Below are 12,642 nucleotides of genomic sequence, written 5' to 3' on the forward strand. Positions count from 1 at the left end.
GGCCCCGCCCTTCCCACTCGTCTCTGCTCTCTGCTGCTGTTGCAGCCGTGCACTAGTGGTGTGGAAGCTAAAAGTACAGGGCCTGTCAGTCTCCTGTCTCCTGCATCAGCTCAGTAAGTACAGTCAGACTGCAGCACACACTACTGTAGAGCAGCAGCCAGCAGATCCACGTCTGCCCAGTAGTTACTGAGGCTGTGGACAGGTGTGGATTATATTGTTTATGCTGACTGCTGGTCTGCCTGTGCTGGGCCTGAAGCCCTGAATGTAATGCTCCCTGCCACAGTAACATTCAATTATCCATTTTTTAAAATACAATTGGGAAAAAAAAATAGGAGCAAAAGGAGGAGAGGCTGATCGAATAAAAAATATAGGGCCAAACTAAATAGGAGTGAAGATGGGGAAGCAGAATAAGTAATGAACAGAGAGAAAGCTGGAATAAAGAAAAACTAAATGCTGAAGGGTGGAAAAATGTTGGGGCATGAGTGAGAATTTGAAAAAAATAAAGCAGAAAGGATCCATCCTCTTTCCTTTTCTTTCTGTAATTCGTGCGACAGTGAGCTGTCAGAGTATGAAATAGTTGGTGGCCACTATGTGCCATGAAGTGCTGGGGCTAATGGAACAAGGAAGAGATAGATACAGTACAAAGGCAGGGTTACAGCAACAGTTAGCAGGAGAGAGACAGGCACTGGAGTCCCTGTGGTATGCCAGTTGGCAACTCTAGAACTGCTGCAAGCTGAGTTATACAGGGAACTCTAAGTATCACTCATGTACCCCCTATTGTACTTGATAAGGATATTAAAAGTCACTGAGGGGTTATTCTGTGACCATATAAAGGCACAAGGCTGCAGGCTGAGTTATACAGGGAACTCTGAGTATCACTCATGTATTATAAGGGAAAATGTACCCCCTACTATAAATGATAAGGATATCTGAAGTTACTGAGGGGTTGTTCTGTGACCATATAAAGGCACAAGGCTGCAGGCTGAGTTATACAGGGAATTCTGAGTATCACTCATGTATTATTAGGGATAATGTACCCCCTACTGTAAATGATAAGCAAACATAAATTTAAATGCCCATTGGTATGTATCTTATAGGATGCATTATTAGTTCTCCTTTAGCACAAGCCCAGAAACTAAAATGTACTCCTTTTGCATTTGTTTATGACTTATAATAGAATATAAAAAAAATATATAAAAAACATATATATATATATATATATATATATATATATATATATATATATATATATATATATATATTCGTGTGTAAATAAAAGACCAGCATGCATTTCTATGTGGGCTGCTTTGATTTTTTTTGCCAGGCCTGCTTTTTACTCCCAGTCCGGCCCTGTCCCCATGAGTAAGGTCAAAACAGGTGGCCTCTAGGCGGAAGACATTATTCTTGGTAACTCCTTCATACGCTTCCGAATCCGAAAATCTAAAACGGACATCTTTGGGCAGGGCACTTGGGTGACTCTTTCAGCGATTGATGACGTAGCTTGCCCGGCAAGACTTGTCTCCGCATTTTCGGCGGTTCGGAAGCAGGGTGTGTGTTTTTTGTCTCATGAGGATGGTTCCCCGCTGACTAGATATCAGTTTGGCACTATTTTTAAGAAATGCTTGACTGCGTTGGGGCTCAACTCCAAGGAGTTTGGGACTCATTCCTTTAGGATAGGGGCAGCCACGGAGGCTAGTGTTCAAGGCATGAGTGAGGATCAATTGAAGAGCATAGGCAGATGGAAATCGAAATGTTATGCTGGTTACATTCGACCGCAGCTTCTTACTAACTGAATTTTCTTTACAGACGGATCATCTCCTGTGGTACTTCTGGTGGGGCACTCATACATCTGTCGAGCGGCACAGCGTGCGGAGAATCGTCCAGGCACACGTGTGATTTGGCGAGGCATCAGTGGCATGCGGTGGCTGCAAGTACTCCCTGAGGTGGTTCGCTTTAGCCGAGCTTATGATGGCCCGCTGGTACTGGTAATACACCCTGGGGGTAATGATTTATGCCAAGTTTGGGTAGCTGAGCTCATTTCTCTCATTAAATCCGGTATTGCTCGTTTCCCCACATTTTTTGTGGATTTGGTTATAGTTTGGTCAGAGTTGGTGCCCAGTTTAGCGTGGAGGGGTGCCCGCAATGTTGCTGCAGTTGATAGATCCCGCACCCTGCTTAATCAAAGAATCTCGCGTTTTGTGCGTAGCCAAGGCCTTGGGATATATATCTTTTTTGATATAAACTTTTTTGGATTTGACTGCCTTGGAACTGGGGCTGGTCCCTTTGGCCATGCTGAATAGCTGTATGGACTCCCAATTTTTCAATAGATATAGGTTATTGATCCTTTGCCTGTATTCAGCCTAGTATAAAAGGCGACAACACATGCACACAGTGGCCGGCATTCGGGGTAAGATATATATAAGGTCATATAATTGACAGTTAACGAGATACGTTTTTGAAATGGCAAGGATCGGGAATAAATAAATATATATAAATAAAGCTGTGGCCAACCTTCACCCACTATTCTGTTTCAGTGTGTTTTATTTATAAACTAGCATTCAAAGGGGGTATCCCTAGCTGGGCATAATTGTTAAGTTCCATAGGCTTAAACATCTTCACAGTCTTATATGAGCTGAGGTGTAAAGGCTCAATTATGTGTCTAAAATATGGATTAGCCTTCTGATTGGTCACTTGAGTGGGGTAAATATCATACCATACTCCCTCTAAGGAGGATGAGCTGGGGCATAATTACAGAAGAAGCAGACCCAGGGTACCCAGGATATATTGTGGGCCCATTTAGCATTCATTGATTAGTCGTTATAGGTTTCTGAAATTATCATGAAATATTAACTAGAAGCTGATAATCACATCAGTTAAACGGTACTGTATTGTGGCACCAACATGTCCGTTTAGTTAAGATATTTTATATATGTATTCACTTTCTGCATAATTTAAAAATTCATATATATTTAAATATTGTACTGACCTAACCTGACTGAAAGCAGAATCTGTGCCACTGGGACAGAATGCTCTGTTATACAGAGAGCTAGAATCTCAGCTGCCATAAAGCAGGGCAGGACTGCTGCTTCCAAAGGGGATCAGATGGGATCTGTGCAGCCACTGGGGCAGAATGCTTTGTTATACAGATAGCTTGAATTTCCGCCATAAAACAAGGCATACCTGCTGCTTGTAATGGGGATCAGATAGGATCTGTTTAGCCACTAGGACAGAATGCTCTGTTATACAGATAGCTAGAATCTCAGCTGCCATATAGCCACCATATAGCCACCTTGTACAGATCCACCTCAGTAAAACACTCACACACCAAGGCAAAGAGGCAGACGCAGGCTCTTTATTGCTTTTTCTTTATCTGAAATAAAAATCTTTGGCTTCCTACCGAGAAAGTGATTTTCTGTTCTTCTCGTGACGCTTATCTGGGAGGGAGTGATAAGACATTGCTTTAAAGCTGATGTCACTAAGCAAAAAAACACAGCAAACTATTAAGTAACTCTCTGTTTCCCCGTGAGGCTGCGCATTCATGCTGCTAAAATATTTATTGTTTTTTCTAGGCAAAACCGGCAAATCTAAAACAACAGTCTGCGTTGTGCTTATGTACTGATTGTTCAACTGTCAATGACAGGAGAGTTACAAGAGTCAGGTGACTGAACAAGAATAGAGAAGGATATAAGTCTGGTACTATCAGCTGTTTCCCATTCATGTAGATGGTACAGTATAAGGGTATAGCTTATTGTGTGCCAGAGCATTCCTTGTCCGTAGACACATACACGGTTATTAGAGTTGCCACCCAGCCGGTATTTTACCGGCCTAGCCAGTAAAACACCTGCCAAGGCCGGGGCCGGTATTACAAATTTACCAGCAATGCAATTGCCGGTTATTTGTAATACCCTTTAAAAAAGCCCCTGGCCTGCGGGACACCAGGAAAAAACCCGGTGGGCCCTGCCGGCCCTGACGTGATCCCTGGTCTCCTTCTTCTTACCTCCCTCCCTGAACCTGGTCGTGTTTCTAACATGTGCGTGCGAGGGGGGCAGGAAGGATCTAGGGAAAATAAGACTTCACGGCTGGGGGGCCTGGGGGATGGTGCGGGGCCCTTAACGTCCGACACTGTATATATAGTATATAAAGTCTTGGCATAGTTGGCCACAGCCGATTTACAGTACAAAGTGCAGTATTTACCAGCACTTGGGCAATGCGTCCTCTTTACATCAGGACAAGCAATCAATAACACCTTATTGTTAGCACACAATCATAAAGCAGTGGAATTATTGATATATATGACAGCTTTCGGCTTTGATTTAGCGTGCGTGTGTTTAACCACAGAGCAGCTGGGAGTTTATTGATTCGGGAGGCTCTTCTTTATGAGCAGTGTAAGTCTGGATTAGACACTAAGCCCCATTGTTGGAACAGCTGCCTCTCTGCAACTCTTTCTGCTTGTACCTGTAACATAGCAGGGAGGGCTATGGAGCAAGCGAATGTATCCTGTTGTGTTAAGATACAGATAAATCAATGCAAATGAGGTTTTATCAGATTTGATAGGACTGAGAGAGAAATTAAATGCTAACCTACCCCTTCCTATATTCAATATAAGGTGTTTTTTAAGAGAATGAGGAACCACAGATGGACCTTGCCGAGACAGAAGGGAACGCAAGGGGCACATACAGAATGAGGAACCACAGATGGATTCTGCCCAGACAGAGGGGAAGGTAAGGGGCACATACAGAATGAGGAATCACAGATGGACCCTGCCCAGAGAGAAGAGTACATACAGAATGAGGAACCACAGATGGACCCTGCAGAGACAGAGGGGAAGGCAAGGGGCACATACAGAATGAGGAACCACAGATGGATTCTGCCCAGACAAAGGGGAAGGTGAGAGGTACATACAGAATTAGGAACCACAGATGGACCCTACACAGACAGAGGGGAAAGTGAGGATTACACACAGAATGAGGAGCCACAGATGGACCCTGCCCAGACAGAGGGGAAGGTGAGGGGCACATACAGAATGAGGAACCACAGATGGAGCCTGCCCAGATAGAGGGGAAGGCGAGTGGAACATACAGAGCAACTATTCACGTATTTTCAGGCAATTGATCAGCTGATTGATTCACACAAGCATAAACTGGTCACCTGATAACCCCTCGCCTAGCTTTTGACTGAACCTGCCACCCTTAGCTAGTGCTGTGTCCAGTATCGACCTTTACCACAATAACCCAACTGTCATTCAGCTCTGGATTGTGGAAAGCCATTTGGAGAAAGGCACCGTGTAAATTGAGAAAAATGAAAACTTTCCAGCCATTTCTTCAGTGAAATGTTCTGTATTTGTTTTTTATTAATATAAAAGAAAATATAAAACACACACATTAAAAGTCAAGTGTACGGTAAGTTTCCGCTTTGATCTAGGGGAGTCGCTCAGAATGTTAGCTCTGTGGGTAAGCAGTGCAGCGTTTAGCAGCCTACCAACCATGACCTACTAGAAGACCGCGAAATACACAATGGCCAAGTGTATGAAGTCAGTATGAAGTCATAGTGAAATGTGTAGGTCACACATACACTTGCCCTGACACATTTCTCTGCCTTAATCTTCTTGAAGTTAATACAAGCATGGCACTTTATTTTAAGGAAGTAGAGAGCCTTGACACCAAAGACCCACTTCCCTCCAGGCGGCTTTATAAATATTTTATGCTCCTATCCTCTGGCCACCCACGGAGCCGGTGAAGGGAAATATCCTATGTTATTATCCCTGCAAATAAATCTGGCAGCATGTAGGTGCTGATTCCCTGCATTAGTGCAAATATTTGCAGAGAGGATGCCATTGCTTCGCTGTGCATTAACTCTTCTCATCGTGAACCAAGATAAGAAATAAATAAATTCTAACAGAGCTAATTAGCAGCAGCCTATAAAATCCTTAATGCTGCATCGCTTCTCGGACTACTACTCCGCCATAGGGCATGTAAGTCATACAAGTGACTCAAGAGAATAGGGGAGAGCTCTAGGGTGTTGTCACTGTTATAATTTTCAGCACTTTGCACGGTGAGCCGTTTTTTGATGGTAATAGATATTTTTTTGTGTGGAGTTCCCCTTTAATAATGATTGAATGAAATGGACCCCCCCCCCCCCCGTTACTGATTGATCTCCACTGTACTGATCCCCTGTTACTAACTGCCCCCATGTTAGTAAGTGATCCCCCTGTTGTACTGATGGATTGTCACCACACTACTAATCTCCCTATATTACATACTGATCCCCATTTTACAAAGGATTCCCCTTGTGTTACTAACTGATCCTTTTCAAATATTATGGGGATCCATCACTCACTGTATTTAGGGTATCTCCAACAGAGTAGTAGCCCCGTCCAGCCACAAACCTTCCATTAAACTCTGGAGTCCCACAGCAATTCAATGTGTCTTTATTTCACTGTGAAATAAAGACACATTGAATTGCTGTGGGACTCCAGAGTTTACTAACTGATACCCTTGTTTTACTTACTGCCCCCCAGTGTTACTAAGTGACTACAGAATTACCCTCCAATTACCAATTTCCCAGTCTTTGTATTCCAAAGAAAGATTGCGCTGCTCCCACACCATCCCAGACTCAACTGTAATCCATCAGTGCTGCACCCTCCCTAATACACCCTGGGACTGACTTACTACCATAAGTGCTAAATTCCCCCCTTTAATTTGTCTGTGTGGTAACCAGTACAGTCTGCAGCATGCCTCTATATGATCCACTAATTAGCCAAGCTGCTCACAAACCTTACAATATAACGTGATGGTTATTTCTGATAGGAGCTTGCAACGACTTTATCCATTGAGTAGAGGCTCACCCAAGTGATGAGATGTGGGGCCCTGTTGCTACAGCCAAACCCCCAGTCTAGGCTATTGCAGCAGGCACATGTGCACCTGAGTTCTCTACTCCAGGTCGGGTTTGGTATGCTCCAGTGACATCGCAGGATCTGAACAAATCCGGGTGCATGCACATGCCTTGCCTGCTTCCTCTCCCAGCAAGTGCACCCCACTGGACCCAGCAGCGCAAATAAAACCAAATATTAAAAGAAAACAGAAATAGTAATTGAAAAAAGCTAGATAGGGCCTGTCATGATACAGGCCTGACAGAACCCATACCAGTTGTACCAACAGTATAAAAAACTGGTAATGGGTTCAAGGTAAGATGAGTCCAAACATGACTAGGTTTGGTACTCTGTATGTCAGATGTGAATATCTGGGCAGGGGCAGGTCACACAGTATTGATGTTTAGTATCTATGGAATCCATGAGAGAATTAATAACCAATGAATATAATTTCATCTCTCTCCTATGTTCCTATAAGGAGTTATGGTCATTATATTATTGGTCCAGTTCCTACTCACAGGAGGTCATAAATACTCAATCAGTGTCCTACTAGGCCACGCCTCCTTGCATTCTTGAGGGAGGGGGGAGTGTGCAGTTACCTGATGCCCGGAAATCACTGATAGGGCTCTTACTGAAGAGCGTTTTTACCTACGCTCCCCTGCGTTCCGTTTTTCTGCGTTCAGCCATAGGGGAGCGCAGGAATAGATGCATTACATTTTTCCAATGGTGCTGTACTCACACAGGCGCGTGTAGGCGCCTACACGTGCCTGTGTACAGCCCCATTGGAAAAAATGTAATGCATCTATTCTTGCGCTCCCCTGCGGCTGAAGGCAGAAAAACGGAATGCAGGGGAGCACAAGTAAAAAAGCTCGTCAGTAAGAGCCCATATATAGTCAGCTCTTCTGACTAAGAATTGGATTTACTTAGGAGGACCAATAGCTATTGGAAGTTATCCCAATTTGTTTCCCCTTGCCTCCAAAACCCGGAATTCTGTACCTTTGGAGTTAAGTATAGGTTTTCCATGTTTTCACTGTTAATTTAAAAAACTGTTAATTAAAAAAACTGTTTGTAATTGTATTATTGAATGTATGTCTGTTTTTGTAACATCTTTTTGTTAATTGCACTTTTATAATATTAAAGAGAATTTAATATGTTTGTCTTTGGTGCTCTAAACGAACCTAGCCTGAAAGAGTGTAAGGGCTCTTACAGACGAGCATTTGAAGCTGCGCTCCTCTGCCTTCTTGTTTTATGCGTTCAGCCGCAGGGAAGCGCAGACGCAGGGTAGACGCATTCAGTTTTTTTCAATGGGGCTGTACTCACACAGTAGGCGCCGAACGCAGGAAAAATGCAGCATGTTGCGTCTCAACCTGCGTTCGGCGGCTACATGCACTTGTGTGAGTACAGCCCCATTGAAAAAAACTGAATGCATCTACTCCTGCGCTCCCCTGCGGCTGAACGCATAAAACAGGAAGGCAGGGGAGCGCAGCTTCAAATGCTCGTCTGTAAGAGCCTAACTGTGAGCCTTAACCCTCTGCATGCTGAATGGAAAGACTAGTCTCTGTATGCTGATTAACCCTCAGTGTACTGGAGTACTTGTTGAATCAGTAGGATCTAAATGACTATAGTGAGAGAATGGTTAATGCATAGGTGTAGTGTGAATTATTACCTGTTAGAGAGAACGTGGGAATAGTCACATTAGGTTTCTATCATCTGTTAATGATAGATGGTGGCAGTGAATGAGTTTTGTGGGTATTGGTTTGTGTTTGGGGCGCTGTTATGCTAGTCTAACTGTGTGCAAGGTGTGTGAGAGTTAGTGTAGCCACACCTAAAGTCACATGCAGCTGGAAGTACCGTATCCGTGACAGGGCCCCTGATCTCTTGTGGGCCCCTGATCATTAATCCGTCCCTGATTGAGCCCATGTTCTGTTTCCATTCATAGATGTGAAGTAGATCATCTTCCCAATGTCTGTAGGGAGTCTATTAATTAGCAGTAATACTAATAATTAATGGTCTAGTGATTAGCAGTGCTGTCCCTAAATATCTAGGCTGCAAAATGTAGCCCCACCGACCCCCCCAATCAACATGGTTCTGTGACTGTGTAGGGGCTCTCATCCCTTGAGGACCCACCGCTCAGAGTCGGACTCGGCCAGTTTGGACACAGTGGGTCCTAGCACTCATGGGCCCCGCCGACCCAGACCTGGTGATGTGGGGTCAGAAAGGTAAGCACGAGGAGAGAGGTTAAGGAACCAGCGTGTGGAGGACTCAACAGCTGAGGTCAGTGGTATAACTAAATTAATTTTAGTGCCAGGGTCAGATTGGACCCCGGGAGAAAACCTGGTGGACCCCAGTCCTCACGGGCCCCTGCCGGGCCAGGCCCTCTCTCCTAATCTGCCAAGCACCAAGAGAAAAAGTGTGTGGTACGATGCGTGCCGACGTTTGTGTCGGAGTGTCTGCATGTGCGGTGCGCTCCAGTGTTTGTGCATGTGCGCGGGGGGCCCCAGAAGTGTGGAGCCAGTTGGGCCCCTCGTGCGCCAGTCCGACCCTGTTTAGGGCCCACAACATATTCAGAGATTTTGCCAATTTATATTGAAATTGCTAATTAATTCGAGCCTCATGGGGCCCCCTATACCTCCTGGGCACCACTGCAGCTGCAGGGTCTGCTTCCTCTGTACTAACACTCTGACAGGTGGCAGCCACAGAGGGCCCTGGATCCCCAGTCCGACGTTGCACCCTTTGGGGTTCTGTCCTGTCACAGATTTAAAGGAGACATATAGGATGAATGACAAAACCCTAATTTTGTAGGCAATTATAAGTAATATATGTTGTTGCTTTTACATGGTGCTAAAAATTAATATTATCTTTAAAATAGCCCCTTTATTGGAGCTCCTTGTAGATGTTCTCTGGTCCCTGTCTATATTTCAAATGAGGGGTGGGCGTGTCCCTGCCAGAAGCACAGTAGGAGGGGGGACAGCCAATCACAGTCCTGCAGTCACAGAAGCACAAACAGGCTATAGTTCCCTATCAGGTCCTGCTAGCTGCTGATTGGTTCCTGTCCTACAGTGCAGTGAGCTGAGAGCTGCCAGCTCCCCTGCACAGCCTGGAAATTCAAGGAGCCAGTGGAAGTGGAAGGGAGGGATTATTAGGGTTTTTGCAGAAATATTCAATAAATCAGCCGGAAACACTACTTTTTTTTAAGCACAATTCTTCTATATCTAAAGAAGTATAATGCACTGGTACTTTCTTATTTTTTTTACAAAAATATCTCCTTTAATAAATGTATAGTTATAAAGAGGGCTTGCTTCTAGCTGGGGACCCAAAATGCTGGCACCCTAAGGTGCTTTATTTAAAGGCAGGAAGGATGTGTATGTTGCAGGGCAGTGTGGCACAGGATAATGGGGGGCTTGAGGTGAGACAGACATGACAGGAGGAGAATTATGTGCAGAGGAGAAGAATGAAGCAAATGAATGAGCAGCGACTGTGTCATATGAGGAGGAGGGGGCGGCTGTGCGGACTGTAATGCACACAAGCAGCCACTCAATGGAAAGAACACAGAGGAGGAGCGCAAAGTAACTAGGGACAACCACAGAAGCACAGCGGCCACTAAGCAGACGCGCTGCTCCGCTGCCTACACCGGAGACACAGCACCGAACACACCTCCCGCTCGCACTGAGCTCATCCGCGGCCTGGAGAACCCTTAGCCCCGCTGCAGCCTCTGGCTCCTTCCATTCTGTTGCGCGGGGACGCCGACAAAGAGTAAAAGCGGTGCTGCAGCGCGTCGGGGATACTGAGGATTCCCCCCGAACCCGCGCCCTTCTCACACCTCTATAAATATATATATACCCCCGGCTCCTGCACGGAGAGGGGCGCGAGCCTAAAGGCTCAGGTGGCTGCTGCCTGCTGGGGGTGGTTTTCATGAATTAAACCCGATCAGGGGGCGGAGGAGGAGGAAAGCGCTTGAAGACAATGGGAAAATCCAACAGCAAACTGAAGCCAGAGGTGGTGGAGGAGCTGACCAGGAAAACCTATTGTAAGTACAGCTCTGGGGCAAATGTGCTGTTAGGGGCTCTTGAATTTTGGCATTGGGTTGTGGCGTAAGAATGCTCTGGGAACTCCCATTGTTCTAATCCTGTGGATCATAAGATGTTCTATCATTGCCCCATAGCCTGCACAGCATGCTGGGATTTTCATGAGTTGCTATGCTTGCATGCTGGGAGTTGGAGTTCAGAAAGGGCCAACCCTAGCCCAGAGTGCCTTCACAAATGTCTAGCCTAGCAGGGATACACACGGGAGCTGTAGTTCATTAGTCTCAGAGTAGTGTTACAGGGCAATTCATGTTGCTGCAGTTGCAGATCTGCGTTACCTGTTACCAACCTTGGCTATCATGTCCTGTTTGGCTTGCAGAGGTTGCTGGGTATTGCAGTTCTGTCCCTGGCACACAGAGCATGGGATGCTGGCTCCCTGCTGGTTGGCATACCTTTTAGGATGTTTGGTTGTCTTTCAAAGGACGCAGGGAGTTGTAGTTAAGTCACATCTGTATGGTTGTGACTTGGCTGCAGTCAAGAAGGGGGGACTTGGTGCAGCGGAACTATGGGTATAACTTTGCATCCAGGGGCCCCTCAGCAAAGTGAATTCACCGGCCAACCTTCTTCTGGCATACAATCCCCCTGCTGTCTCCCACCCCCTACACCTAGACGAGGCAGGCAGCACATGGGGTGCGTGTTTATCTAGTCACATGGTGCAGTTGCGCTAGACACCCCAAGGCAACACTTTTTTTTCCTTTGCATAAACAAACTGTCAGTTTGATGACTGCGTTCTAATTTAAATATGCAAATGAAGGCTTGTGTTCAAATGTTGCCTCTATAATGAATAATTCATTATATCAGCAGGAGGAATATATATATATTTATATAGCTGTTCACTTTGCAGACTTCTTCTTAGGGTGCCATGTTGGACCCATTTCCCAGGTATCCCCTGTGTCACCCTATACTGTATAAGAAAATTGCTAAAAAGTGCATGCGCCAGTGCTGGGGCACACTGGAAATTTTAAACTGGAAACCAGCTAATTCGATTCAGTTGCTTGTGACCTGACTGGATGATGGGGGTGCAGCCAAGGACAAGCGTCCAGGGTATTGGCCAATCAGAATTGTAAATGTAGAGGACCTTATTTAATTGTGTGATATTCATTGTCCTGGCACTGTATCTGTTTTCCACTCTGCTGGAATAGATACACAACGCACAGACCCCCCCTCCCTTCGGAGGCATGTGTGTTCCTGTGTGTGTGGGAAGGGGGGCTGCACATTGCTGCATTTGTAGCTTACCCTGAAAATCTGTCATCTTATTGCCTGGAATGTGATGCTGGCGGGCACCAGTGTAAGAGGGGGGTGTCTATGCACTGAGTGGGTCTGCGTCATTAGAAACACACACTGGGTTGCCCTTTGTTATTTTTAAGATTTATGTTGACTTACCCTTTAAAAAAGGAGAGTCTTAAATTCACAGGCGGATTTGCGTTCAAGAGCTGCAGTTTTTTTTTTTATAAATCTTTTGCAGTGGTAAATATTTGAGTGAATAAGTGCCTCCCTTTTCCACACGTCCTCGATGAGATATAATAAACAAGCGGATGCTGCTGGATTTTAGCCTAAAATCACTTTGAGGACCCCCTAACATGCAGAGACAGCAGGCCTAGGGTTTTGGGGGTAGCCTATATAAAGAACCAGAGGGGAGAATCTTAATGCTCAGATTTAATCTATTTGTTAATAACAAGGTTATCGTCCCTA

General features: G+C 45.3%; 1 protein-coding gene across 1 annotated transcript in view; it reads left to right on the top strand.

Annotated features, from left to right (window-relative positions):
• The first annotated feature begins 10,467 nt into the window (after nt 1–10,467).
• The window catches only part of ncs1.S (neuronal calcium sensor 1 S homeolog), a 31,761-nt gene continuing 29,586 nt past the window's right edge, over nt 10,468–12,642 (top strand). The window contains 1 exon segment of the mRNA NM_001091667.1: nt 10,468–10,895. Within this exon segment, the coding sequence (NP_001085136.1) occupies nt 10,832–10,895 (64 nt within the window). The 5' untranslated portion in view covers nt 10,468–10,831.

The sequence above is a fragment of the Xenopus laevis genome, chromosome 8S (genome assembly GCF_017654675.1).
Source record: "Xenopus laevis strain J_2021 chromosome 8S, Xenopus_laevis_v10.1, whole genome shotgun sequence".
Lineage (NCBI taxonomy): Eukaryota > Metazoa > Chordata > Amphibia > Anura > Pipidae > Xenopus > Xenopus laevis.